This window comes from Lucilia cuprina, chromosome 5 (assembly GCF_022045245.1).
Source record: "Lucilia cuprina isolate Lc7/37 chromosome 5, ASM2204524v1, whole genome shotgun sequence".
Lineage (NCBI taxonomy): Eukaryota > Metazoa > Arthropoda > Insecta > Diptera > Calliphoridae > Lucilia > Lucilia cuprina.
The window spans coordinates 68824658-68850697 of record NC_060953.1 but is presented as its reverse complement, the minus strand read 5'-3'; the positions used below and the strand labels follow the sequence as shown (position 1 = coordinate 68850697).

General features: G+C 28.4%; 3 protein-coding genes across 3 annotated transcripts; 1 reads left to right on the top strand and 2 right to left on the bottom strand.

Moving 5' to 3' along the window:
- Positions 1-15909: 15909 nt before the first annotated feature.
- LOC111677258 (RNA polymerase II-associated protein 1) lies at positions 15910-23083 on the bottom strand. Its single transcript, XM_023438355.2, has 14 exons — positions 22851-23083; positions 22250-22786; positions 21528-22186; positions 21192-21463; positions 20967-21133; positions 20741-20904; positions 20595-20680; positions 19260-19485; positions 18950-19101; positions 17082-17622; positions 16879-17017; positions 16578-16808; positions 16289-16476; positions 15910-16170 (listed from the first exon to the last, which is right to left on the bottom strand). Exons 1-14 carry the CDS (start codon positions 22975-22977, stop codon positions 15997-15999), a joined length of 3663 nt encoding a protein of 1220 aa, XP_023294123.2. The 5' UTR covers positions 22978-23083; the 3' UTR covers positions 15910-15996.
- LOC111677267 (general odorant-binding protein 69a) lies at positions 19616-20629 on the top strand. Its single transcript, XM_023438367.2, has 5 exons — positions 19616-19738; positions 20007-20085; positions 20159-20247; positions 20305-20407; positions 20468-20629. Exons 1-5 carry the CDS (start codon positions 19673-19675, stop codon positions 20566-20568), a joined length of 438 nt encoding a protein of 145 aa, XP_023294135.2. The 5' UTR covers positions 19616-19672; the 3' UTR covers positions 20569-20629.
- Positions 23084-23487: 404 nt separating the features above from the next.
- LOC111677603 (SET and MYND domain-containing protein 4) lies at positions 23488-26040 on the bottom strand. The gene is made up of 6 exons (XM_023438763.2): positions 25541-26040; positions 25299-25481; positions 24885-25224; positions 24707-24828; positions 24013-24649; positions 23488-23951 (listed from the first exon to the last, which is right to left on the bottom strand). The coding sequence occupies exons 1-6, from the start codon at positions 25920-25922 to the stop codon at positions 23654-23656; spliced, it is 1962 nt and encodes a 653-aa protein (XP_023294531.2). The 5' UTR covers positions 25923-26040; the 3' UTR covers positions 23488-23653.

Below are 26040 nucleotides of genomic sequence, written 5' to 3'. Positions count from 1 at the left end.
TTTGAAATCCATAAGAATATTTTTGGACAAAATGGGCGGAATGTCTATAGTGGGCATGGAACTCTTATCTGGAAAACTAGACTATAGACTAGACTATAGAATAGACTATAGACTAGACTATAGACTAAACTATAGACTATAGACTAGACTATAGACTAGACTATAGACTAGACTATAGACTAGACTATAGACTAGACTATAACTAGACTATAGACTAGACTATAGACTAGACTATAGACTAGACTATAGACTAGACTATAGACTAGACTATAGACTAGACTATAGACTAGACTATAGACTAGACTATAGACTAGACTATAGACTAGACTATAGACTAGACTATAGACTAGACTATAGACTAGACTATAGACTAGACTATAGACTAGACTATAGACTAGACTATAGACTAGACTATAGACTAGACTATAGACTAGACTATAGACTAGACTATAGACTAGACTATAGACTAGACTATAGACTAGACTATAGACTAGACTATAGACTAGACTATAGACTAGACTATAGACTAGACTATAGACTAGACTATAGACCAGACTACAGACTAGACTATAGACTAGACTATAGACTAGACTATAGACTAGACTATAGACTAGACTATAGACTAGACTATAGACTAGACTATAGACTAGACTATAGACTAGACTATAGACTAGACTATAGACTAGACTATATACTAGACTATAGACTAGACTATAGACTAGACTATAGACTAGACTATAGACTAGACTATAGACTAGACTATAGACTAGACTATAGACTAGACTTAGAGTTTTAGTGTTTCATTACTTTTTTTCTACTGCTGACAGTGTCAAACAAATAAACATTCACTCACCTAAAAATAATCCAGCAGATATTCGACAATCTATGACATTTATCAGTATAATAAGTAAGTGGCAAAAAAAAAAAGAAAACTATGTATGTAGCTACAACGATACTGACAAACATGTAGCAGCAAAAGAAAATCCCAAAATAACAACAGCAATCAGTCAATGAGTCTCTAAAACATTTAACTATTAGAAGTCTTAAATCAGCTTAACATTTACGTATTTCTCTTTTATTGATATTTGCCCATTATGTTAAAGTCAATGTAATTTAATTGTAAACAATTGTGTAACAATTTGAAATTTCAACTTAGATATATTTTGAGGATTTGTAAGTTTTTATCTGATTATTTAGTCTCGTGAAAAAATATCCTACAAATAGAAATTGTACAGCAATCAAAGATTATAATGACAAAGTCTAAATAAAACGGTTAAAATTTAAAACTTTTGAATAAAATCATTAGAGTACAATGAATAATTTAAATCCTTTAAATTTAGATTGACTTCGCTTTATGAATTCAATATAGAAAACATTTTATAGTTTAAATTATTTTAAGGAATAATATGAACATATATATTAGAAAACAAACATTTGGCTGAGATCTAAAAAAAATTGTTGTTGTACAAACAATTTATCCATTCATTGAATGGTTTAATTAGGATATGCATATGGGCAATTTCGTGTCAACATAAAAAATGGATTTGTATAAGATTTGTATCAAAGTTAGTACTATTAGATAGTAGGCCAGACACAAAATAAATAACCGCTGGAGCTTGATGGGGTCCATCATGGATATTTCTACATTTCATGGCCGAAAGAGCTGAAAATGTACATCTGGCATAGTACTAACCTTGGTGCAAATTTCTTTCAAATCGATTTTTTAAGTTGGGTCATTTGACATGAAATTGCCCATATGCTTTTCAAAATACATACATTTTTGATATTTGACCATAAAACCACTTTACTTATTTATACTCAGAAAAGGTTTAGCAACAAATGCTTATAATGTATTCATATAATAGAGAAAGTTCAACAAAATCCCAGAAAAATAAATATGTTTTTGTAACAGTTTGATGGTGTGGAGAAAGATTTAAATTAGCTGGAGGTTAAAAAGCCAGTCAGAAATCTAAAAAGATGCAAAAGTTTTAAATTAATTAAATTAATTTCTGCACTGCATCTCCGTCAATCAACTCGGAACATAATAGCGTAAGTTAATAATCGAGTAACCTTTATTTCAAATCATGTCGGAACACGTCTTAAATTTTTACAAATTTTATTCAAATCAAAATTATTGATTGGGTTGTTTTGTATGATTCATTAAAACCACATTGAAATTTCAATACAACAACAATATTTGCACCAAAAGCCTCCTTCACATTAACCACAGTTTTCTGATGATTAAACAGAAAATGGTAAATTAACCGCAATTGTTTTAATGGAGATGGCCAGATGAACAAACAAAAGAAAGAAATCTCTGATATGAATTATAGTCGAAATGCAAAACATTAAATTTAAATTTAATTAAGATAGGGAATATATACGTACATATGTAAATCAGTAATTTTCAACAGAAACTAGCCTTAATTTGTAATCATTACGAAATAGAACATGGACTTTGAAAGCTCTTTTTGACCATATAAAAGGATTTTTTGAAAAAATCAAATCAAGTGAGAAAATTTAGAAACTGTTATAAGAATGTAGTCAAATAGGGAACGAATCTCATGGAACATTCTATTCTGGGAATGTTCCAGAAACATTTTTAATTGTAAAGAGAAGAGTTAAAAGTAACAATAAACTTTGCAATAGAAATTTAGTGACAAGATTTTTATCTCAACACAATGAAATTCAAATATTTCATGAATAACATAATTTTATTTAAAAGAAATACCAAACCACAATCTAATAAATAATTCATGTCCTTGAAAAATACTCAAGTTTTTTGTAAGAAAGCTACTTACTGTTTCTCTTTTACTTTTTTAACCCATTAACACCGCTAAGACCGATATCTTAAATATATTTTATGTTAACATAAATCTTCCACAAAATTTGATAGTTATCAGTCCATATTTAACCCTTCTCCCATATAAAGCATCTTTCAGAAAATAAGTTTTTAAACAATTGCGTTTTACACATAATCAATTTAAAAATTGTACGGTTCCTATATAAAATACTTAAAAAACATCTCCTAAACTTCAAAATACGTATATGAGTTGCAGGCATTTAAGGGTTAAAAGGAAACTAAATTTTTGTGCAAAAAAATTTAAAAGAAATTTTAACTTAAAACTAAAGTAGTTTCTTCCATTGTAACACTTGATAGTAAAAACACATATTTAAATTTCTCAAACATCTGTTAAATCTAGTGTAAAAAGTAAGAAATAAAAAAATTTTCCTATTTGTAAATTTTCTGTCATTTGTTCTAAAAGTAGCAAAAACAAAGAGACAACAAATCGTATTCAAAATTAACAAATACAAAATCTTGTATAAATTTACATAGGTAAATTATAGAAGTAAAGCATTTATATATACAACACCAACACTTTACACTATCATTCCATGAGCACACTTGTCTAAATAAAATCATTCAAATGAATACAGAATTCAATGACTTGAGAAGTGTTTTCGTGAAATATAACTAACTGTATTTGGCTTTACTTGTAGACAAACGCCTACAATTGCCTTGGAAATGTGACTCATTACTTTATTTTATATTAAACCATTGACTTCTTTGTCGTTTAGAGATTTAAATAAAACACTATTTAAATAGAATTCCTTATTAATTAAATATGCAGGATTTAAGGTAAATATTCTAAATTAAAGAACGAAGTAATCACCCAGCAACCTAAAACATATTTCTAGAGAAATTTAAATTTTTTACAAAAAAAATATAAATTTTTGGAAAAGACCACAGGCAATAGAAAATTTATAGAATTAAAAAAATACTTTAAAAATGCAAATATAAAATTTTATTTTAATTATTTTTTATTACAAATTATATTCCAAGGGTATGCTCTCATTTGCCAAATAATTGACAAAGAAGTCGTCAATTGTAAATTTTTTTGAAACAAATACGCGTAATAATTGCGAACGTACCTTTAATGAATTTACCCAGCAGAGTCTGCAACGAAATATATAAGCTTATTTTAGTAAAAAAAATAAATTTAGTACAATGTGTATTAATTTGAAAGCTTTTTCGATCTCTGCGGGAATAGAACTCGTAACCTCCAAACTGATAGACGCTACCACTAAGGGCAAAAAAGGCAAAAAAGGTAGATCCAGAAAAGTAATGACTCTATAGCTACAATTAGACGGAAATAATAATTTAAGATTACGTTTTCGAAACAAAGTTTGTAGAACTATTTTCGGTCCAATTTTTACCAAACTTTTTTAACCATTTTCTTGTTCATCGAATATGAACATTGTACTTATTATGGAATCCCAATTTATTTATATTTAAAATAATCAATTACGTGATTAAAAAACTATATTTAAATCGGTGATCATGGAATTCTATTAAAATCTATTAATTTAAAACAGGAATTAATCTTAACTAAAATTGTTGAAATAATCTTTAAATCATGAGGATTTTTAAAAATATTTCAAAAATTCGAATTTTTAAGATCTTATTTTTAAATTCTAAGTCATGAGAATTTAAAATATAAATTCATAAAACTATAAATTAAGTCTAAATTGCGTACATTTTTCAATTACGAACTTAAACATTTTCGAAATTATTTTTCATTATTCACGGATTTAAAAGTATTTTTAAAGTTTAAATGTTATTCATTGATTCAAACTTTATAAATTATGTTTAAAAATTCAAATTTAATTATAATAAGACATACAAATTCTTGAAATTTTCTTTCTTTAATTAAAATTAAAAAAATACATGTGTATAGCAGATTTAATACTATAATTAAAACGTTAAGATTATTAACTTATCAGACATAAGAAAAGCCTTTCAGTTGACAGTGAGTTTTTTTTAAGTTTTTTTTCCTGACAGAAAACAAAAAAATCTCTTTAAAATTATTTAAATTGTGTATTCAGATGTAATTTTCTAAACTGTTTTTCTTTCATTTCAACAATTACTTAAAGCGAAAGAAAAAATAATATAAAAGCAAGTAACGATAAAACAAAATAAAAGATACAAAGAGTTAAGTAAATAATTTAACTTTGGAAGTTGGTAGTATGTTTATAAATAACGAGTATTAATAGTAAAGCGTTCATGTGAATGCGAATGGGAAAGTGTAAGTGTGCACGAGGCTAAGCTGAAAAGTTATTAAGAAGAAAGGAACACTTTTAAATAGTAGATGGAAAAATATTTTTTGCACATTTAATTTCGACAGAGTTTTTTATATTAAGAGGGCACTACGAAAATTTACTTCCAAAGCATCGTTTCAGAAGCATTGAATAGATATTGAAAATAGAACTTCCATTATATGACAAGCTACTAATAGATTCAGATCCTCCATGTAGTAAATGCTACTTCTTCGTTTTTTTTTTTTTGGAAAATATGAACATGGCCGGCTATACGAAAACCTACACCAGTTATGACATTATTTTTTATTACAAAAGCTTTTATGTTGAATGCTAAAGCGGAGTTTTTATATGGACTAGGACCAAATGAGACCTGATCATTAGGACAGTTGGCATTTTCATTTATGCTTAAGTATTATACATAATAAATGCTAGTATTTTTAACGTAATTTTGTCCTTTCATCAATCAATCGGTAAGTCTTACTCGTAGAGTATAATGATAGATAATAATTCGTACAAATAATTCTACTAAATTTTAAATATAATTATGAATTGAAAAATTATGTAAATGATTTTGTGGTTTTAAATAAGATTTAATTTTGAAAGGACTTTTCAATCGAACCTGATATACCTACATATTACTTATGACGGTTTTTTAAAACTTGCGGAGCGAGTAGACATAAAGTGTTTTTGTGCTTGAGGTTCAAGTATTTACATACACACCCAAAATTTCAAATACATTCGTTTACTAAAACACGACAAAATGTACAGAAAACAATGCTTTGACACATGTTGTTGACAAAATAAACATTAGCATCCGGCCGAAATCCGAATCCATAGAGCAAAAACATAACCGAATATAAAATTCGGTACTAATGTGTTATAAAGCGAAGCTTTTTTAATTACCTAGCCAAAGGCTATATTCGATTCCAATAACATTACTTAGTACTCAACTTTATAGCACATTTTTGAACTAAATAAAACAAATATATTACTTTAGGTATTTTCAGATTACAATTAAAAATTTTATAAAAAATATTACAAATATTATAGTGTAAACATAAAATGTATTTTTCGGATTGAGTTTTTGAAAACCTGAATTATTTTCATAATATTTTTAATCTGAAGTGTGTTAATACTCAGTATTGTAGTCTTAAAATACCTTTGTATATCTACAAAGTCCAAATTCTAAATTTGGACAAATTGAAATCGAGAGACCTTGCATATACGAAATTCTGATTGAACACTCTAAAAGTTTTGCACAGATTCATTACTTGCATAAGAGACTTATCTCTTATTATCTTATTATCTATTATATGCTACGGAAATCTGGCCACAGCATTACAGGATACCTGTACCGAATGCAATTGATTCATTTGAAGCGAGTATTGGCCGATAAGACAGTGTAAACTTAATCCGAAACTGAGTAGAATTATTCGGTCTACCTGTAATAAACATACAATACAGCAACAGCTATTACTACGTATAACAAAGGCATTATCAGCAAGCAACATCAGGCCCAAAAGGAAACAAGCATTAAAAAACAATGTCAAAAATGGTCTTGTTATATTTATTTTCTTTACTAAATTTAGGCCACAAAATAAATAATTTTGTATTTATGTAAGTATGTGTGTTTAAGTTTTAACATTGCAAAGCGTTTGGGAAAATTCATACAGAAAAATGTTTAACAACAACCGGCAAAAATATGTACCACCAGCAACAACAACGACAATTACTCAGTTGGAAAACAAATGCCTCCTCGACCGTGTGCCCACACTATTGGAAAAATTCAAAATTTTGTTTGTAACAAACATGTTCGCTTCGACCTATATTAAACATGTTTGCTTGGACATGACTGACAACAATAATTTAACCCTAGAGAGTGTATTGGGGTCATATTATTGTATTCATATATATTCCTATAGAAATGAGTAACAATTTTATATTGTATTACGTTTATAATAGTGGGGAGGTTATTACGCTTTTGTGCTGATGTTTGTTACACCTAAAATATTGGTCCTACACCAACCAATGGCCAGAAATTACTTTCTGAGTCGATTTAGCTAAGTCCGTCTTTGTGTCCATATAAACCTTGTGCGCACGCTACAGGTCGCAATTTTTAAAATAATTTGATGAAATTTGACACATACTCTTCTTTTGAACCGATATTCCCACACAAAGTCTCGTTCAGAAGATGACTTGATGGTCAAGATATCACGATATTCTGCACTGAAAATAATCCATGCTTAACTTTACGAAAAAAAAAAAAATCGTAACTACTTTTTTCGTAATATATAAGAAAATTTCGTGTATAATACGAAATATTTTTTAATCAACCCTTTTTCTAATTTTACGAAAGTACGAAAACCTGGCGTAATATCTTTTTTCTTATAAATTAAGAAACTTTGTTTTCTTTTACAAAAATAGTTTCTTTAAGGCATGTAATATTTAACGAAAGTAACGATTTTTTTCGTAACAAGATTATTTAGTAATATACAAGAATTATTTTTGATTTTACAAAAAAAATATTTTGTTACAATTTTTTTTTTTTTGTTATTTTCGTAATTTTAAGGGAGTTAAATTAAACGTAATTTTTAATTTACAGGAAGTTAGGCAGCTAATTTTTATGTTTTTTTTTTAACATAAAAAACATAAAAAAATTGTTTTTTTTTAATTCGCAATCTTTTCCTAAATTTACAATAATTGTTTTAAAAGAACTAAAATATTTGTTTTTTAAAAAAATCGTAAAATGAACAAATTTTTTTCTAAAATTATATAAAATTATTTTGCATTTTACAAAAATATTTCGTACAATTTCGTATATATTACGAAAGAATTTCGTGGTGCGAAACCACGAAGCATTTCGTACAATGTACAACATTTTTCGTGTATATAGGCATGGATTATTTTCAGTGTGCATAAATAACTTCAATGTAGACACTTTTAGAAAATTATTTTTTTCAAGAAATATTTCTGAATTAAGGTAAAAATAAAATTGTATTTATTATTCTTACTTGTTAAATTTACATTTCCGATTCATTCAATAATAAATTAAGGTTCTAAATAATTTTTAATTTGTCACAAACTTTATTTTAACACATTTTTTTGAAAACAAGTTGTCTGTCTTTCCTTTAATTTATTAAATCAATTAAAAATTAGTTCTAGAAGAAATTCATATTAAAAGGAGTTTTTAGAAAATGCCGACAAAGCATTTTTTAAATAAACTAATTTAATAATTAAATTATAGAATTAGATTTTTTGTAAATTTATTTAACTTAATTAAACTTGTAAATCATTGTGGTGTAAATTCTAAATAAAAACTTATAATTTTTTATTGTTAAAATAAAATATAATATGTTATCAATAAAATATAAACCAATTGAATAAAATTATTTGTTCTATTTTTAAACATTGAATCAAATGATTTTTATATGAAATTCTAGTTAATAAAACAAACGTTTCAAATTCTATCAATCCAACACCTCTTCGTAAAAGTAAACTAACAAATTGTATTTTATTTGAGTATACAATTGAACAGTAATTTCATAACAAAAGATCCCTTATTAAATCCCAGCAGTTTTACAAGTCATAAAAGTAACCCTTTTTAATAATTTCGAAGTTTTTGGTTTATTTGAATTTATTTGAAGCAATAATGAGTCATTTAACTACTTTATACATTACTGGTAATCTAGTTCGTATGCAATCGAGTCATACATATGTGTAAAAGCAATCGAAAAACGTTTGTTAAACATTTTCTGAAAAATTTTCCGACTACATTGTAAGATCTAACAACCTTGTGTACATAACATAATAAGCAAAATGGGAACATTCTCCCCAAACTATTGGGTTAAGATACATACATAACTGCAATTATAAATTAAAGCTTTCACATTAATTTCTGATTATTTTTTTGCTATAAATTAAAATTGACTAAAACCTTGTTATCAGTTTTAAGCAATAAAACACAAATATTCACACTTAAAGAAATTTCTGGAGAAATATAAAAATAAACATGATAGTGAAATACACCCAAAATTCCAATTAAAATTGTTCAGAAATTAAGCATTTAATATTTCAAATACAGCGAATTTAAAATTAATTTATTATTTATATTATTTTAATTGATTCCTTTTAAAACACTCAAACACACTCACAAAGATAAAATAAACCCTTTAAAATGAATGATTAATGAGGAAGTTAAAAAATGTTTATTTCACGAATAAATCATAATTTAATTGTTTTTATATCTGTGATAAATTTTCGCTATTAACTCTTTCTATTTATGATAATGATTTACATGTACAATATGATGCCTGTCATTTGTTAATTGTATTTATCAAATAACACAGGGCGACAAAAATTTAAATGACATACAACATTTTAAATATAACGTCTCAAAAATTGCATTTTTTTACATTTCAGGCACGATATCTCAAATCCTAGATATGATCGAAAGAATCTCAGATAAGGTTCGAAGATATAAAGCATTTATTTTAAAGTTAACAGAATAAACTTATCGCTGTTAAGTTGTCCTAGCGCTGTTAAAACGTCTCAAAATAGCGTTTTTTACATTTCAGGGCACGATATCTCAAATCTTAAATGTGATGAAGAGAATCTTAAATCAGATTCGAATTCAGCGCTCTGGGTTTGTCAGACTGTGTAATTAGCAAATGTTAAAATTTACATAGTGTTTTACTTGAATGTTAAAATTTACATAGTGTTTTCTTTACCGCTATTATTGTTTTAAAAATTAAATTTTTTAAATAATTGTTTAAAAGTAAAAAATTAAACAATTTTTAATAACAAGCTTTAATATTTCTATTAAGATGTATTTATAGAAATATAAGTATTTTTAAAATAACTTTAGAATTTTAAAAGAAAAAATAACAAAATTGAATTTAAAAGTTCAACCCAAGGTCACTACAATAAGTTACAAATATTTATCTTATTTTAATATTAAAAGAAACTTTATTTTTTAACTCTTTAGTATCACATGATATACGCGTAACAAATTGCAGTAATAATTGTTTAATAAAATTAGACATTTGACATTGTTTCTTACTTTTTTTCTATTTTTAATTAAATTCTTACATGATTTCAATATTGCATGTTAATTTATTTAACGGTTTTATGTCTTTTAATTAAAATTTATATTTTTATATTTTATAATAAAAAAAAACGAAAACGCTACAAAAACTATTTTTACTATCTTTCAATGTACTTACATACGTATGTATGTACGTACAGGCAAAATAATTTCATTATTTAACTTGCACTTTTGTTTTAGTGTGTCAATGAAATATTGGGTAGGAGATAAAATCTTTTCTATTGACATTCCTACATTTCTAAATCAAAAACAATTTGTTGTAATTTAAAAATACTGACTACAAGCCAAATATGACACTGGACAAATTTATATTTTAAAACAAGTATGAATGTATATTAAGGCATGGTGGACCAAAACACATCCTACACTTTTTAAATATAAAGCATTTAATTTATTTTATACCCTTTGTCATTCCGTTTATAATTTCTATAATATAATTTTCCGACCCTATAAAGTATATATGTTTATTCTGGATCCTTATAGATAGCTGAGCCATGTTTGTCTGTCTGTCTGTCTGTCTGTCTGTCCGTCTATCAGTTTTTAGAGCACCCCAGATATCGGCGAGATCCGAATCTTCAATTATTCTGTTAGACATGCTTTCGGGAAGATCGTAAAACCAGCAAAATCGGTCCATAAATAACGGAGAAATAAGCTAAAAAAGGTACTTTTTGAATATTCTATAATATTGAACCTAGAAATATGAAATTAAGTATATAGAGTCGGAATTAGGTGAGAAACCGGAAAAAGTGAACTTTTTTGTACTTTTTTTCAATGGGGATTTTTTGGTACTTTACGTTCTGCAAAAGGTACTTTTTGAATTTTCTATAATATTGAACCTAGAAATATGAAATTAAGTATATAGAGTCGTGAACCCATAAAGGGAAATTTTGGGTACTTTTCCGTTTTTCAAAAGAATAATTTTACAAAAAAAGACTTATTAGGGGGTTTGGGTAAATATGGGTCTATCCTTATAAATTTACGTCTACATTAAAGTTATTTATGCAGAATTTTAATGTTATTAGTGTTAATAAATGAATTTTGACCTTTATGTTATTTTCTGAAAGGGAGTTTTCACGGGTACTGGAATGAAATGTGACCCGACTATTACGAAAAGAAGACTATCATCAAATCGTCTTGAAAATTGTGATCTGTAGCATGTGCACAAGCTCCCAGACAGACTGTAGGATATAACACAATCGATTCAAAAAGTGATTCTGAGCCGATTCATATATATTTTTTAATGTTACAAACTCACTATATAGTTGGGTATAAATACACCTAGAAATGTCTCAAAAACATATTACTTAGTACATATTTTAGTACAAATTTTCTAGATTTTTGTTTTAGTTTGGATTTATATTAAAGCAAAATAGTTTGGTAATTTAAAAAAAATTTAGAATTGACTTTTTATAATAACCCAATAAATATTTTTTCTCAAAACAATTAGAAGAATAAAACAGAAGAAAAAACGTTGACAAAAACAATTATTTATTGGGCGAGGGTGATATTTAACATCAATTGTTCAAAGATTTCATTTGGGTTGACTGTTTGTCACTGTTGTGTGTGAACAAAATTTTATATAGAAATTTATGACAGTAGAGCTGCTGTTGTTGTCATTGTTGCTATTTCAATAAAATAATTTAATTAGTGGTTTACGTTGTAGAGTAAAATGAAACAAACAAAAAAAAAACACAAATATAAATTATAAAATATATGTATATGTAAGTAGATAAAGTCAAGTGGTGTTAATTAAAATTGAATTCCAAAATATTAAAAAAAAAACTATTATTTTGACTTACATAGATTGGTATTCGTGTGTTGGTATTTTTTATTGGCATAAATAATAAATGAATCATGGTTGAACTATTATATAATTAAGTAATTTTTGCAAACTAAAAACAAACATATAATTTCAATTTCTTTTAATTTTTCTTAGATATCAAAATAGCAAAAACATGTTTGTTTATAAAGTGCAATCAAATTATTTCTGATCCTTGGATAAAAGTATCTTTGTTAAAAAAAAATAATTGTTATAATGATATTTAAATGTATTGTTTCCAATAAAAATAAAAATAAAGAAATGTTTAGTAAACATTTGGATAAAAATCTTTAAGAGCGTTTTTCTGCAATAACCAGGACAAGACAAAGTTCAAAGCTCCGCTCAGTTGGCTACTGGTTCCAGTGGATTCAGATTATGTGATCTTCTGTTTCGACCACATGTCATATCATTTCAATAAAAGCCGAGTTTATATACTGGTTGTACTGTACCTCTTTTCCCCGTTATTACAATAACAACTCTTTCATTAAGGTAAGTAAGTTAAACCGATTTTATGTTCAGACCAAAAAATCTAATGTAGAGGAAAACAAGTGAGAATGTATAGTCGGGCGTAGCCGACCATATGATACCCTACAATGGGGATTATTTAAAAAAATAAAGCATTTGATTTGTTTTTTAACTTTATTTCGGAATATTTTTAGTTTTTTTTTGGCAAAAAAAAATTACAAAAGGGCTCAAAGGGGGGTTTGGGGGAGAAAATGGCCTTATCCTTATAAATGTTGGTAGGGGATGTTAAGTCTACTTCAAAGTTATTGTAAGTGAATTTTGATCATTTTGAGTCATTTTCAGAGGGGGAGTTTGTGTGGGGGCTAGGGTCAAATGAAGCCCGATCATTACAAAAATCGATAGTATCATTTAAAGTTCTATAGAACTAAGTTTTGTCGACTTTTGTTGACATAATAGAACATTTAACTTAATTACGAGCCCAAAGGCCCTATTTGGGGGATACGGTTGTATGGGGACCGATTTTAACCATTTTCAAGAGGCTTCGTCCTTGCGCACAATGTTTACATGGACATCCAGCCAGCTTAATCGACTCAGAAAATAATTCTAAGCCGATTGGTATACTTTAAGGTAGGTATAGGACGAATATTTTTGTATTTTACAAACATCTGCACAAACCCAATATACCCTCCCCACTAAAGTGGTGTAGGGTATAAATATTGATATTTGATATGAAAAATGTTAAAAAATAAAACCACATGCAATTTTTAAAGTCGAAAACTCAAACTTAAGTACGGAGTTTTAATGTTATTAAAACAGTTTTAAAACAAGCTAAATGACTAAAAATCAAGCAATGAATTGATTATTTTAAATTATCGCAAAATGTTAATAGTTCATTATGTCAAAAACATAACTAGCACGGTCCAACATAATTAAATCGAATTTCATTAGTCATTTTGTATTTGCGTATTGGAAAAAATACAACACAAAAAGAACAGAAAGTAAAATGGACAGAGAATATCTATTAATGTAGTGTTGTTATTTTATAAGTAATTTTTCTAAGTAATTAATTTAGCACTTAATTAAGTATTTAATAAATTGACTTAATATTTTAGCAACAATTTAAACATGGATAAACTAAAACTTATAATATCATATATAAGTTAAAAATAAATTTAAAAACTAATCATTTGGCATACAAATATGCAAAAAAGAAATTATCATTATTAAAATGTCTGTGTCAGTCTGTCTGCTAGTGATTTCACAAAAAATTATGTTGATAAATACTAACTACCAATGGATTGATACTAAAAAATATTTGTTTTGAACGTGAGATGGTTTTCCAATAAAGTTATTAATAATAACTAAAGCTAAATGAATTGTTGTTGTGTTTAGTTAAAAATTAGATAATACCATATTCAGTGGCAATAAAATGGAATTAATTAATTTAACCCTTTTTTGCGTGTCTCTTATTTTTTGTGGTATTTTTATGCAATTTTTATGTATTTTGCAAACACGCGTATTTTCGTGACGTGCATTATTTTGGGTATTTATTGGAAAACATTTTTTAGATTATTGAGTGGAATGTTTTTATACCCTACAACATTAAAAAAGATAATGTATCATGCGTTTATGCAAATATTCAGAATTGAATCGATTCATATCTAACTCTAGTTCCTTTGAAGTTCTTTTCAGAAATTGACTAAAGAATCAGTAAAAGATTAGTAATGAACAAGTCCTATATAAATCCGAATCAGTCTTAAAGTTTTAAAATGATTATCTATAATTGACCTCATATTAACTGATCAATTCTATTTGAATCGAAAATCGCTAATGTAGATCAAGCAAGCTCGAATATAATTTAATTTTCATAAAATACGTATTTCTAAATATAAATATAAATTAAATAAACTTGTATGTATTAATATATGTTTCCCTAACATTGTGTGTTTTCTAAGTTTATTCGTGAACTCTTTTAACTTAAAGTTGGCAAGTTTATTTTCATTTAAAATACTTCTAAAAAAAACCTTGAAAATGTCATTAAAACTTCCTAATAAATGTAATTTTTTTAATCATTAGATTGTAACTAAGAAACTTAAGAAAAGAAATTAAAAATAAAACTCATAAAAAACCCCACTCTGAACAAAAGTGACATAAATAAGAAAACAAACAAACAAAAAATAAGCAACAGGATAATCGTAGTGACAACAAATTTATTCTACTCCTTTTAACATTGCAAACAAAACGTTTACACAGCCTCAACACGATCCTGTTACAAATTATGTGAAATTCTAGGATGATTACCTACAAATAACCTTTACAAAGCCCCAACAAATACAATTGTCCTTGAATGTTGATTTAAGACACTTTTTAAAGTTTCGCTGGCATCGTTGGTTTACTTTTACAAGACTTCATTCTGTTGCACAGCATTACACATTTCATTATTGTTTCTAAACTGTTTGCAGACAATGTGTTTAGACTTCAAAACAATAAAAAATGAGTTTAATGAAAATATTTATTAAAGGTATTCATTTCATTAGGAAAAGTTTATAAATTTATTAAAGATTTTTCAAGAATTTGTTTTTATTTAATAAAGCTCATATTCATAAATTAAGCTCTTTTATAGTATTATTTATTGTTATTTTTATTATTTTACTTTTGTTAACTTTGAAGTAACTGCCGAAAAATAGCTTTATTGCGTGTATTGTTACATTCAGTATTATTAATAAAGGCAAAACATGTTGTGTAATTTACCACTTTCCTGATGTTTTACTTTTACAATACATTTAAGATAAGGTAGATTTACGTCAATATTGCAGCTACTTATGAGGAAGGAGTCCAATTTATAGAGGACTTTTGTTTTATACATATATCAGAATCAACAATAATGTAGATTTTTACAAACTGCCCAGCAAAAACTTACATTGAAAAGTAATGAGTTTAAAAGTCTAAAAAGAGTCTTTCACTAGCTAAAAAAGCAACGAAAAAGAAATTGCATTGTTTTTATTGCGCCTATAAACTAATTAATAGAAATAACCTAAATTTTAAATTTAATTAAAATCCATTTAAAATCTATATAAAAAACAATGTACAAGAATAGATAAATTTTCGTCACATACTTATTATTGCAGGAGTTGAATATATTATCCTTATAATAAAACCTCCACTTTAGAAAAAATGAATTAAATATTAAACAGCTTATTTTGCAATTTCATGCAAGAAAAAATTGTATAATAAACAAATTTTATTCTCAAATTAAAATTTTATTTCCACACCTTTATGTTTCACTAATGTGTGAAAAATTCTTTATATGTTTGTATGTATGTATTTTATTTTATGAAATAAAATTTTATTGAGAATAAAATATGATTACGACGCCTGTTATACTTTTTATACTAAAATTTAAAGGAACAGAATATACAATTAACAAAAAATTTTTGCTACTCACATAAATCATGCTCTTTTGTTTTTGTAGGTTGTAGTTGGGTTCTTTTATTTCGTTTGTTTAAACTCACTGGTTCTTTAAGCGTTGACTTTCCTTAAATTTTTCCACATGATGTGTAGCGATTTTATGTGGTAATGTGTTTACACGAAGTAAATTGCCATTTAAAGCACTGTTGTAGTCTCTTATCAGTGACTCTTCCTCCTCGGGCGGTTCCAAATATGCCTCAAGGCCACCAATCAACTAGTAGGTAAAACATGAAATATTTGAAACAAGTAAGTAAAGGTGGAAAAATAATATGATATTTTATAGAGTAAAAATGTCACAACTAAACAAAATTAAAAAACAAACAAAAACTTACCAAATTTTCATTACAGTTGAGAAAGCGTAAAGCAGAAGCATAATCAGACCATACACGTCGACGCCATTTATTATTGTATTTCTGTGCTAAAGGTATCATAACCAAGGAACTAAACAATTCATCGCCATAGCTGGCAGCTTGAAAATGATCCACAAACAAGGCGTATAAATTTTCAAATCTACACTTGCCTTTAAAACAAACAGAAAAAAGAAACAAGGATATTGTGTATATTTCACATGATTACATGTATGTATGTGTGTGTAACACTGTAAATTTGATTAATATTTACCTTGATAAACCTCATCAAATTGAAACATTATATTCTGAGATTGTGTATAAAATTCCATTAAGTGTTGGCGTAATAATTCGTGCATGTCCTTGTCCAAGAATTGTGAATCTGGACCCATGAATGCTATCATCAAGTACATTAATTTCTCTGTCGGTGTAGCAATCTGTAATTTATCATTTGACTTTTCCAATTGTGTAACAAAATTCAAAGTCATTTCCAATATTTCACGTTCTGTTTATGGTTTAATGAAAAAAGAATCATTAATATTTATATTTTGAAATAAAAAATTTACATTTGTTACCCGAGAATTCAAGAGTGCTTTTATGTTGTACGTTTTCCACATAATTTTGTAAAATTACTTTTAATTGAAAATAAGGCCAATCAGAAGGCAATAAGGGAATCTGGCTAAATGGCAGCATCAGTGTCAATTCGGTGGGTGACTAAAATAATTTATTTGTAAATAATATACTAAAGCAATTGTTGTTGTAATCTCTCCATACTTACCACCACAATGTAATGAGGATATACCAATTCTAAACAGGTTTTACGCCATTTGTTTAAAGTCTCTGCCTCAACTTGTATGTAGCGTGTATTAAATATGACTCTTTCGAAGAGTTCTTCAATTTCTGGTATTTGTTCAGCTGTTAAACAGCAAAGATAATTGTAAACAATTTGCAACATTTCGGAAGTATTGAAATACGTATGAAAACCTTCAAAGCATAATAATTTAAAAATGAGTTTCATTTCCATTTTCGCAAAGAAATTTGTTGCTAAATAACGATTGCAACGTGTCGTTAAAGAACGCAAAAAGTTTGTTAATGGCTCCAGTATGTCGGGTTTGAGTAAAATTTCAAAAAGATGTTTTTCATTTCGTTCTAAAAGTAATTCCATTAGACGCCAAAGTGCCGTTATCAAATATATTGGATAGGTTTGAGCTATAACCAACTGTGGACCATATGCGTTCATTATAACCGAACCCACATTTGGCAGAGGATTATGTACAGTACGCCTATCCACAGAATCGCGTAAGACTATTGAAGACGGACTGTAGATAGAGAAATATAATATTTAAAACTTGTATATATAAACTAATTTATGAAATATATATAGTATTTTAGATTTGATCGTAAAAATGGTTAGAAAATCGATTCCAATAATTTCATTTAAAACATCCTTTAAAATTTCTATTAATCGATTAAACTAGATAATTATAGAGTTAAGAAACAAACAAACATAGTAAAAACATGAACTGATATAATATTTTATTTGATTTTAATATAAATAACACAAAAAATCTTTAATATCTTATATTTATACTTCGTTATAACTAAATTTAATTGCAAATAGGTTTGTTCCGCAAAACCAATCAATCAAACCAATATCCCATTTGTGTGAATTACATCACTATTCAGAAGTAACAATTTCTTGTGTCCTTTTTTGCATTTGCAGATCAAGGGTTTGCACGAACACTTCTTGATTGTTTTAACAACGGCAAGGGGTTTCTCTAAATATCAAAATTATTATTAATTTGTTGCTACATACAGTTAAATAATCATTTTAAACAACACTTACTATTTTTAACTATTTTTCTTGGTGGCTGAAGTTTTGTAATAGATTTAATTATTTTAGAGAACATTTTGAACTTAGCTTCACAAATTCCAAATTAAGAATAATTTTAAAATTGTATTTTAAATTGTTATTTGCTCACAAATGTGTCAGTTTTACATTATCGTTTATGGAGGTTAACCATAGTTAATGTTTAATTATAAATATTATACTTATTATGGTTTCATTTTACGATAAGAATACTTGTACTTTAATTGTATATCAAAAAACTTTGATTCACTTAAAAATAGAACGAATCTTTTCTAGATTATTCCACATTTTTCCTAAACTAATGTTCAAAAAGGAGTCTTAACTAGATAAGTCTATAAGCTAGACTGTAATCTAAGCTATAGACATTACTACAGACTAGATTATAGACTAGACTATAGACTAGACTATAGACTAGACTATAGACTAGACTATAGACTAGACTATAGACTAGACTATAGACTAGACTATAGACTAGACTATAGACTAGACTATAGACTAGACTATAGAGTAGACTATAGACTAGACTATAGACTAGACTATAGACTAGACTATAGACTAAACTATAGACTAGACTATAGACTAGACTATAGAATAGACTATATTATTTCGGTTCATGGCAAAATCGATTCCAAAAGTTATTACATATTAATCGATTGGTATATAATAATGTGTATGTCAGAATCTTGTGCACAGTCTATTTTTTTAACCTTTAATTAGCTTAATTACTTACCAATAACTCATGTAAAGAAATCAATAAAATATGAATACAAACTTACCTTATATTTATTAAAAATTGAATAAAACTGTCTGATTTTATAAATTCATCTAGATACTTTTTTATAAAGTTGTGAAAACGCGCTGTATCTGTATGACGAACATACCATGTAACACAATTTAAACACGAACTCAACAAAGTCGCTTGTGAAAACTGCAAAATTTTTAAGTGAAAATTAGTATTTAATAAGTTGTACATTAATCGTAAAACCATTAATTATAAAGAATATGACGAATTAAAAAATCTTGAACAGAGTAATTAACATATCAAAAATTAACTAACTGCAAAAACAAAGGAATTATAACTCTTACCTCTTTCACACCATTACGCATGGCCTTATAAAACCAATTACAACAGCAATCATGCAATATATCACCCAACAGTGCTGTTACTTCTGAACCTACTGGACTACTGATACTGCTTATAGTTGTTAGTAGAGAAGCTGCGTGTTGTCGTATCAAAAATGGTCCGCCCTCTTCATAAATGACATGATTATAGTGCCAGTCTATCATATAGCGAAAGGCGGATAAAAATTTTCTGGGAAATAGCACAATATTCAATAATATTTTTTGTAAAAATTTAAAATTGCTAAATCATATTAGGGATTGGAAATTAATATAAAGGTATGAATAACAATGTGAAATTTACAGTTATAACGGTCTTTTAAACGATACGATACATAGTGCGGTTAAATTTATATTATTAATTAGAATATAAAATAGAAATGAAATTTTGGATTATTTTTACAATAATTGCAGTAATTGCAACTTTAGTAATTACAAATAATGCTGTGAGTGTTTGAAAAGATGATTTTGCATAAGAAATTTGACCTATGGAATAGCCCTGGCCATTCTCATGTTTGCTAACAGTGGTCCTCACAAATATATCATTGACATCTATTTTAAGAGAATTAAAAAGAAACAATTTTCTAAAAATTTTGGATGTTTATATTTAAATGATATTTGAGAATAAAAGTTTTCTCTAAACTCGAATAAAATTCTACAATAATTTAATTTTTAAACCAATTATATAATTTTGCAATTATTATCTATTTGCAGTTGGAAATACCGGAGCATCTTAAAAAACATGCTAGAAAATTACATAAACGTTGTCAAAATCAAACAGAAACACCAGATGGTAACGTAATAGTCTCATTCAGTTATAAAAAGGCCTGATTAAATCCATACATTCTCTCCTATTAATTTTTCAGATATCATAAGATCAAGTCTAAAGGGAGAGTTACCCAAAAATAAAAATTTTGAATGTTATGTACACTGCATATTCGATATTATAGGAATCGTAAGTTAAAAAAAAAACATAATGAATGAAAAAAATTATAATTATATTATTAATTAGATGGATGAAAACAATATAATACGTATAGAACTTTTAACACAAGTTCTACCGGAAGAATTACATCCAACATTAACAATGTTATCGGATAATTGTGGCACCAAAGGTAAATAGTGTTTGTATGTATTTCATATTTTCATCACTCTATATTTATATTTCATTACAGAGGGAAGTGACAAATGTAATATTGCCTACAATACTTTGCAGTGTTATATTGATAACAATCCTCTCATGGTAAAACAAGATTTGGAATTTCTTTTTGATTAAAAGATTACAATTTTAAGTGTATTTACCTGTAAAGTGTATTATTTTCCACTCTTAATAAAAATAAACATCTTAAAATACGCAATGATTCAATTTGAACTTTGATTAGTTTACCCTAAAAGAGAAATTAAAAAACTATATATTTTTCTTAATAAAGTATGTATTTTTACTTTACCTTTATATCCTCCCTATTAAAGAGATAATTTTCCAAAATATCTATTAGTTTAAAATTAATTAATTTCACTGCAATGCCTAAGTTACAAGACACTAAAATACGTAGCAATTTCAAACACAAGTACTGGGGATAGATATAAAAGGGTGGCGTTTCAAGTGTGGTGTCTTAAAAAAAATTAAGAAAAAGTAAATTGATGTATAATATTTAAGATAAACAAAAACCTTACCAACTTTTTCCAAACCAGGCAGGAAATTTTCAAATAAACAATGTATTAAACCATCATTATTAACTATCTGTAAGGCTACTTCTTTGCCAGAACGAGCCAAACGTATTAGAATTTTTAGGCAAGAAGAAACAGTGCTATTATCTGGCTTTACGCAGTTTAGTATGAAACTTAAAAATCACGCATTTTTAATAAATAATTAAATAGTTTTAAGTAAAATGTACTTACTAGATTCTTTGTAATATATTAGTTCTTAAAAGACAATCAATTAGATCGGTTTCAGCTAGTTGAAAATCACTCATAGAAGTTTTACTTTCTTCTTCGTTTTCTTCTATATTAGCCTTGATAGCGGCTCCCTTTAAAGTGACTTGTAATTGCTGCAAATGTTTTTGCAGATTATCAATTGAGTCGGGATCGTCTGAATCTGTGTTGGTATTTAAGACTTCTAGACAAGGTTGCCAATGGCAACCTGGATTTTCATAAGTAAAATCAAGTAGTGTCTTAAGGATAGAAAGTTACAACATAAAATAAATTGTTTAGGCCCATATTAATGATAAAACCTACCTCATCTGTTTCATTATAAAATAGATAAGCTAAAGCCTTTCCCACTACCTCTAACATAGCAGGCGTATTGTCATCAAAACCAAATCTTAATAAGAAGAAAATCTTTGTTATAGGTAAATCCAAGACCTGGTCGTAAAAGCCCTGTTGGTAAATATTCAAAATCCCAGCAATGGCATTAAATGCTGACACTCTTTGTTGCATAACATTCGAACGAGCCAAGCGGAATAATTCTTGTAAAGTATAACCAGGACGGTGTGGTTCATCACCATGCAAATACAGTTCACGATCATCGGTATCATTGTCTGGTTTTTGTTTGACATCTGCCAATGAATATGGCAGTAGCACACCCTTCCAGTCGAAACGTGCTTCAAATTTTTCTCCCGCTTTCAATTTGCTAGCCTGCATTGGTATATCACGCATCCATTCGAGTTTATCTTTTTCAACAACATCAAAATGTATCCATTGCTCGGCTGCAGAACGTTCTATCAATTCAACAGCGGGGTTTGAAGATGGTAAATCTTTTAAGGCATTATCTTCTGTTTTAATATTACTGCCAGATGTATCCATAACCTCTGGGTTATTTGAAATTAAGGAACTTTGTAGTTTTGCTTGAGTTTTTTCTTTTCTCTTATTAGCCAATAAGGCAACTAGAGCAGGATCTTTAAATTTGAAAAAAAGATCACTATTGCATTAGTTCTAAAATAGGGTGCTATATGTTTTACCTATAGATTCCAATAGTTTTTTGCGTTCTGCCAATATTTCTTCCTCCCTCAATTGGCACAGCATATTCAAGTTCTCTTTATGAACTTCCTCCGCTGTTTTGGCGTCTTCTACAATAACACTTTTCTCGCCATACATAGCGGTTAAATTAGCGTTTTTCTCATCAGCTACAGGTTCATCGCATTCCATTGTGTCAACTTGTTGTTTAGATTTTTGTTCCATAAGTTGAGCAAATAAGCTTTTATCTTTTGTGGGTCGATTTGCCTCAACTTTAAGGTTAATTTTGTGAATTTTAGGAAACGCTGCTGCTTCCTTTACTTCGTTAGCCATATATGGTTTAGGTTGTTGTACTTTATTTTCCACAATATCACCCATTATAATATCGGTTATTGTTTGGTTCTCATTTTGATCACCTACAATTTTGTGATGAATTTCATCATAGATGAGCTTTTCGTTTGCCGATTCCTCATTTTTAACAGGTGTAGGAGCCGGTGATTGTTTCTGTTCTCGCAATTGAGCAAATAAGGATTTCTTAGGTTCTGTAATTAATAAAAGTTAATGATTTGTAATAAATAATTCGCATATTTTTTACAATTAACTCACGTTTTTCAATTTTCACAATTTGTGCTGCCGGCTGTATCTTTGGATTTTTGGCCTTTTCCGATAGAAACTTTTGCTGCATACGCAAAATATCCTCCTCGGTTTCACCTGGTTTAGGTCTATTCATCATTTTGCACTTAAAATATTTTAAATTGCTTTGATTTTTCCAAAATAATTTATTTTTATGAAATAAACAAACATTTATTGTTTATGCACAACACCGGTTATATTCACAATATTTTTCACAGCTGTTTGTTAATTTTCATTCACAATAACCTTTACTGCATAAAAAGCGCGGGCTCTCTTCTACTGTTAATGACAGCAACCCAGCTAGCATTTAATCTTCCACGATATCGTATTCCAATTACGAAAGTTCAACGCAACGGGAGTAACTGTGTCACAGCCGCGACCCTTCTCTTTGAATCTTCTACGATGAGATAAACAGAATCTTTACACAATCGTCTTAATGAATCTTCTACGATGCGATAAACAGAATCTTTACAAAATTGTCTTAATGAATCTTCTACTATGCGAAAAAAAAGAATTATAGAAGAGTCTTTTAATGATTGTGAAGAAGATTTTAATTGATCCTAAAATGCCTAAAAATATGCTAAAAATAAAAAGAATTGATATTCGTTTTTACAGAACTATACTATAATGAAATCATTTTAAAAACCATGGTTCTAAAACTAAATAATACATTTTAAACTTAAACGTGAAATTTTATGAAAATTGTGTCAATTTTTATTAACATTTTTAGATTATCATTACTTCATATGTATGTATAATTCCTTTAAGTAGTGTTCTCATTTTTCCTGGGCAGCTAAACATTTTGTCAGAGCATTTTGTGCGATCAAAGTATCCTTGTGCGGTAAGACTGCAATTTGGAAGAACATTTCAATGCCTTCTTTAAACATGTCAATGGCTTGTTCCACCTTTTGTTCATGCATAGCCTGGGCTGCTTCACGATATAACTCTTCAATTTGTATCATTTTCGCCACACTCTCCTTAAGGGAAACATTTTTGCGACAACGTACACATCTCACGTCTTTGCTGAGATCTTTGGGAAATTGTAAGACATTGTTGCAGTTAGGCGAAACACACCTTGAAATTATAAACAAACAAATTTCAACCACTTTTATAATTGGAATTTTAGAAGACTTACCAAAATCTTACTTGCTTGTCCAACTTTTGTAACGTTGGCCAATTTTCTTGACACGCCATACAACTACAACTGAACAGGTAGCGTCCTCTAAGAGCACGCTGTCTTTCTTTTAAGTTCACTTTAGTGAAAACAGGACCATAATTTTCTGCTACGATTTCATTGGGACGATGAGGTTTTGTAGCTGCTAATATTAACTTTTTGCCCACAAAATATCTGGCCACTGAAGGCCAGCATTCATGGTTGAAATAAGCCGCGGTGCCGTAGAGACCGGCACCCACATATACCACCCGAGAACCATCGAACAAATGTTCATTCGTTGTATTTGTTTGATAAATTTCGTGAGCATTATACTGAAGAACTTCCAGCAAACCCAAAAGAGCTGTACCAACTTGTAATTCAACTGCTGTGGGATTTACTCCTTCCGTTTTACGCCTTCCAAAGTACTGAGCCTTCTGCAAACATCTCAATAGGAAGGCCGACATTAAAGAACGCTGCAACAAATCGTCAGCCTGTCTGGCGTCCTCATGAGTACATAAGTTCTGATACAACAAATTTGCCGTATTTAGAGCAGCTTCCAAATTCGCCGACTGGGTAAATACACGCAAAGCAATATAACATAGAATAGACATGCCAGAACCTAAAATAAAAGAAAAATTTTGTGATTATTAAAATACAAAAGGAGATCAGGTCTCACCAATAAACAAATCCATGTATTCGCATTCAAAACGATGATAGGTATCACAAGCTTCTCCCATACACTGAGCCGAACAAAATGCAATACCCGAACAGTTTAAGCAAGGTACCGGAGTAACCAATCTTATAAAAAGTGAAACTGTAAATTATATTCACTAAAGCAAAGTTGGAATACATACTTTTCAAAACAATGATGACAATTGCTGCCAAAAAATGTTGGTAAAAGACAAGCAGCAACTGGATTTTCACTCAACACTACATCACCAGTCTTAACGGCATCATTGGCTACCACAAAACGACCTTTATCTTTAGTTTCCACCAGTTTAACTAAATTGGAAGCACCTCTTAAACCCTCATTTTCACCATGAGTAACAGAGGGTGCTATTTTTGTGGATTTTTTCTTATTTACCTTAATTAAAGGCAACTCCTGACGACAGGCATCAATAAGAGTATTACCACCACCAGCAAATTTTTCAGCTATTTTAAGGGAAATCTCGGCCTTGGTCAATTCACCCATACCTTTATTTTTATGCAGTAAAAATTAAAATTAACTAATATTAAAATATATATATTTTTTGCAAAATGATAATTACAGGCATAGGCTTTAGCCATTTTGATATAGTAATCTATACTTTGTTTGCAATCCAAACCAAAAGATGCAGCCAATTTCAAATCGCTTAAGGCCTGTTCACCTTCCCCTAGAGCTAGTAATACTACAGCTCTGGATCTTAAAGCCAAAGCTAAACTCAAACCATCATCTATCTGCATATCAACTCCTACAAAAATATAGTAAATTAAAAAATAACAATTTAAGTCTCTTGCAAAAATTTCAAACCTTTAGCGGGAGCGCGCATAACCGCTAAATTAGCCAAGGCCAAGGCCTGTTGCAATTCTTCCTTTTTATTTGAACTGGTCCACATTAAATGATATTTATCGGCCTGCAAACGACGTTGCGATGAAAAAACCGCATCTTTTTCCTTAAATACCGGTTGAACATTTTCCAATACACCCAATACGGGATCACATATTTCACGATCACTGAATATTGACAGAATACGTGCCTCATTCGATTTCAATTTACCAAAATAATTTTTTAGCCATTTTTCACCGCATGATTCTTTCACTTCCAAATAGAACTCATTGAAGAAACCCTTTTTATCCGATTGTACAGTGCGGGCACTACAAATTTGCTGATAAGTATTATCGGCAATATCCATTTTTCAAAATTATTTCTTTTATAATTTTTTATTAAATAACCAAAAAATAATAATGAGATATTTCAGAGATTTCAGTGCATAGCCTCCCCGAAGCAAACACTGTCAGTAAAAGAATAGA

What these genes read in the sequence shown, in the direction of transcription:
- LOC111677267 (XM_023438367.2), top strand. Translation starts at nt 19,673, where the DNA reads ATGAAATTTTGGATTATTTTTACAATAATTGCAGTAATTGCAACTTTA. An exon ending in TAGTAATTACAAATAATGCT is followed by an intron (nt 19,739 to 20,006) that starts GTGAGTGTTTGA and finishes ATCTATTTGCAG; the next exon opens with TTGGAAATACCGGAGCATCT. An exon ending in TCAAACAGAAACACCAGATG is followed by an intron (nt 20,086 to 20,158) that starts GTAACGTAATAG and finishes TTAATTTTTCAG; the next exon opens with ATATCATAAGATCAAGTCTA.
- LOC111677258 (XM_023438355.2), bottom strand. Translation starts at nt 22,977, where the DNA reads ATGATGAATAGACCTAAACCAGGTGAAACCGAGGAGGATATTTTGCGT. An exon ending in GCCTGGTTTGGAAAAAGTTG is followed by an intron (nt 20,905 to 20,966) that starts GTAAGGTTTTTG and finishes ATTTTTTTTAAG; the next exon opens with ACACCACACTTGAAACGCCA. An exon ending in AAGCACTCTTGAATTCTCGG is followed by an intron (nt 16,809 to 16,878) that starts GTAACAAATGTA and finishes AACCATAAACAG; the next exon opens with AACGTGAAATATTGGAAATG.
- LOC111677603 (XM_023438763.2), bottom strand. Translation starts at nt 25,922, where the DNA reads ATGGATATTGCCGATAATACTTATCAGCAAATTTGTAGTGCCCGCACT. An exon ending in TATGCGCGCTCCCGCTAAAG is followed by an intron (nt 25,482 to 25,540) that starts GTTTGAAATTTT and finishes ATATTTTTGTAG; the next exon opens with GAGTTGATATGCAGATAGAT. An exon ending in TGTCATCATTGTTTTGAAAA is followed by an intron (nt 24,829 to 24,884) that starts GTATGTATTCCA and finishes ACTTTTTATAAG; the next exon opens with ATTGGTTACTCCGGTACCTT.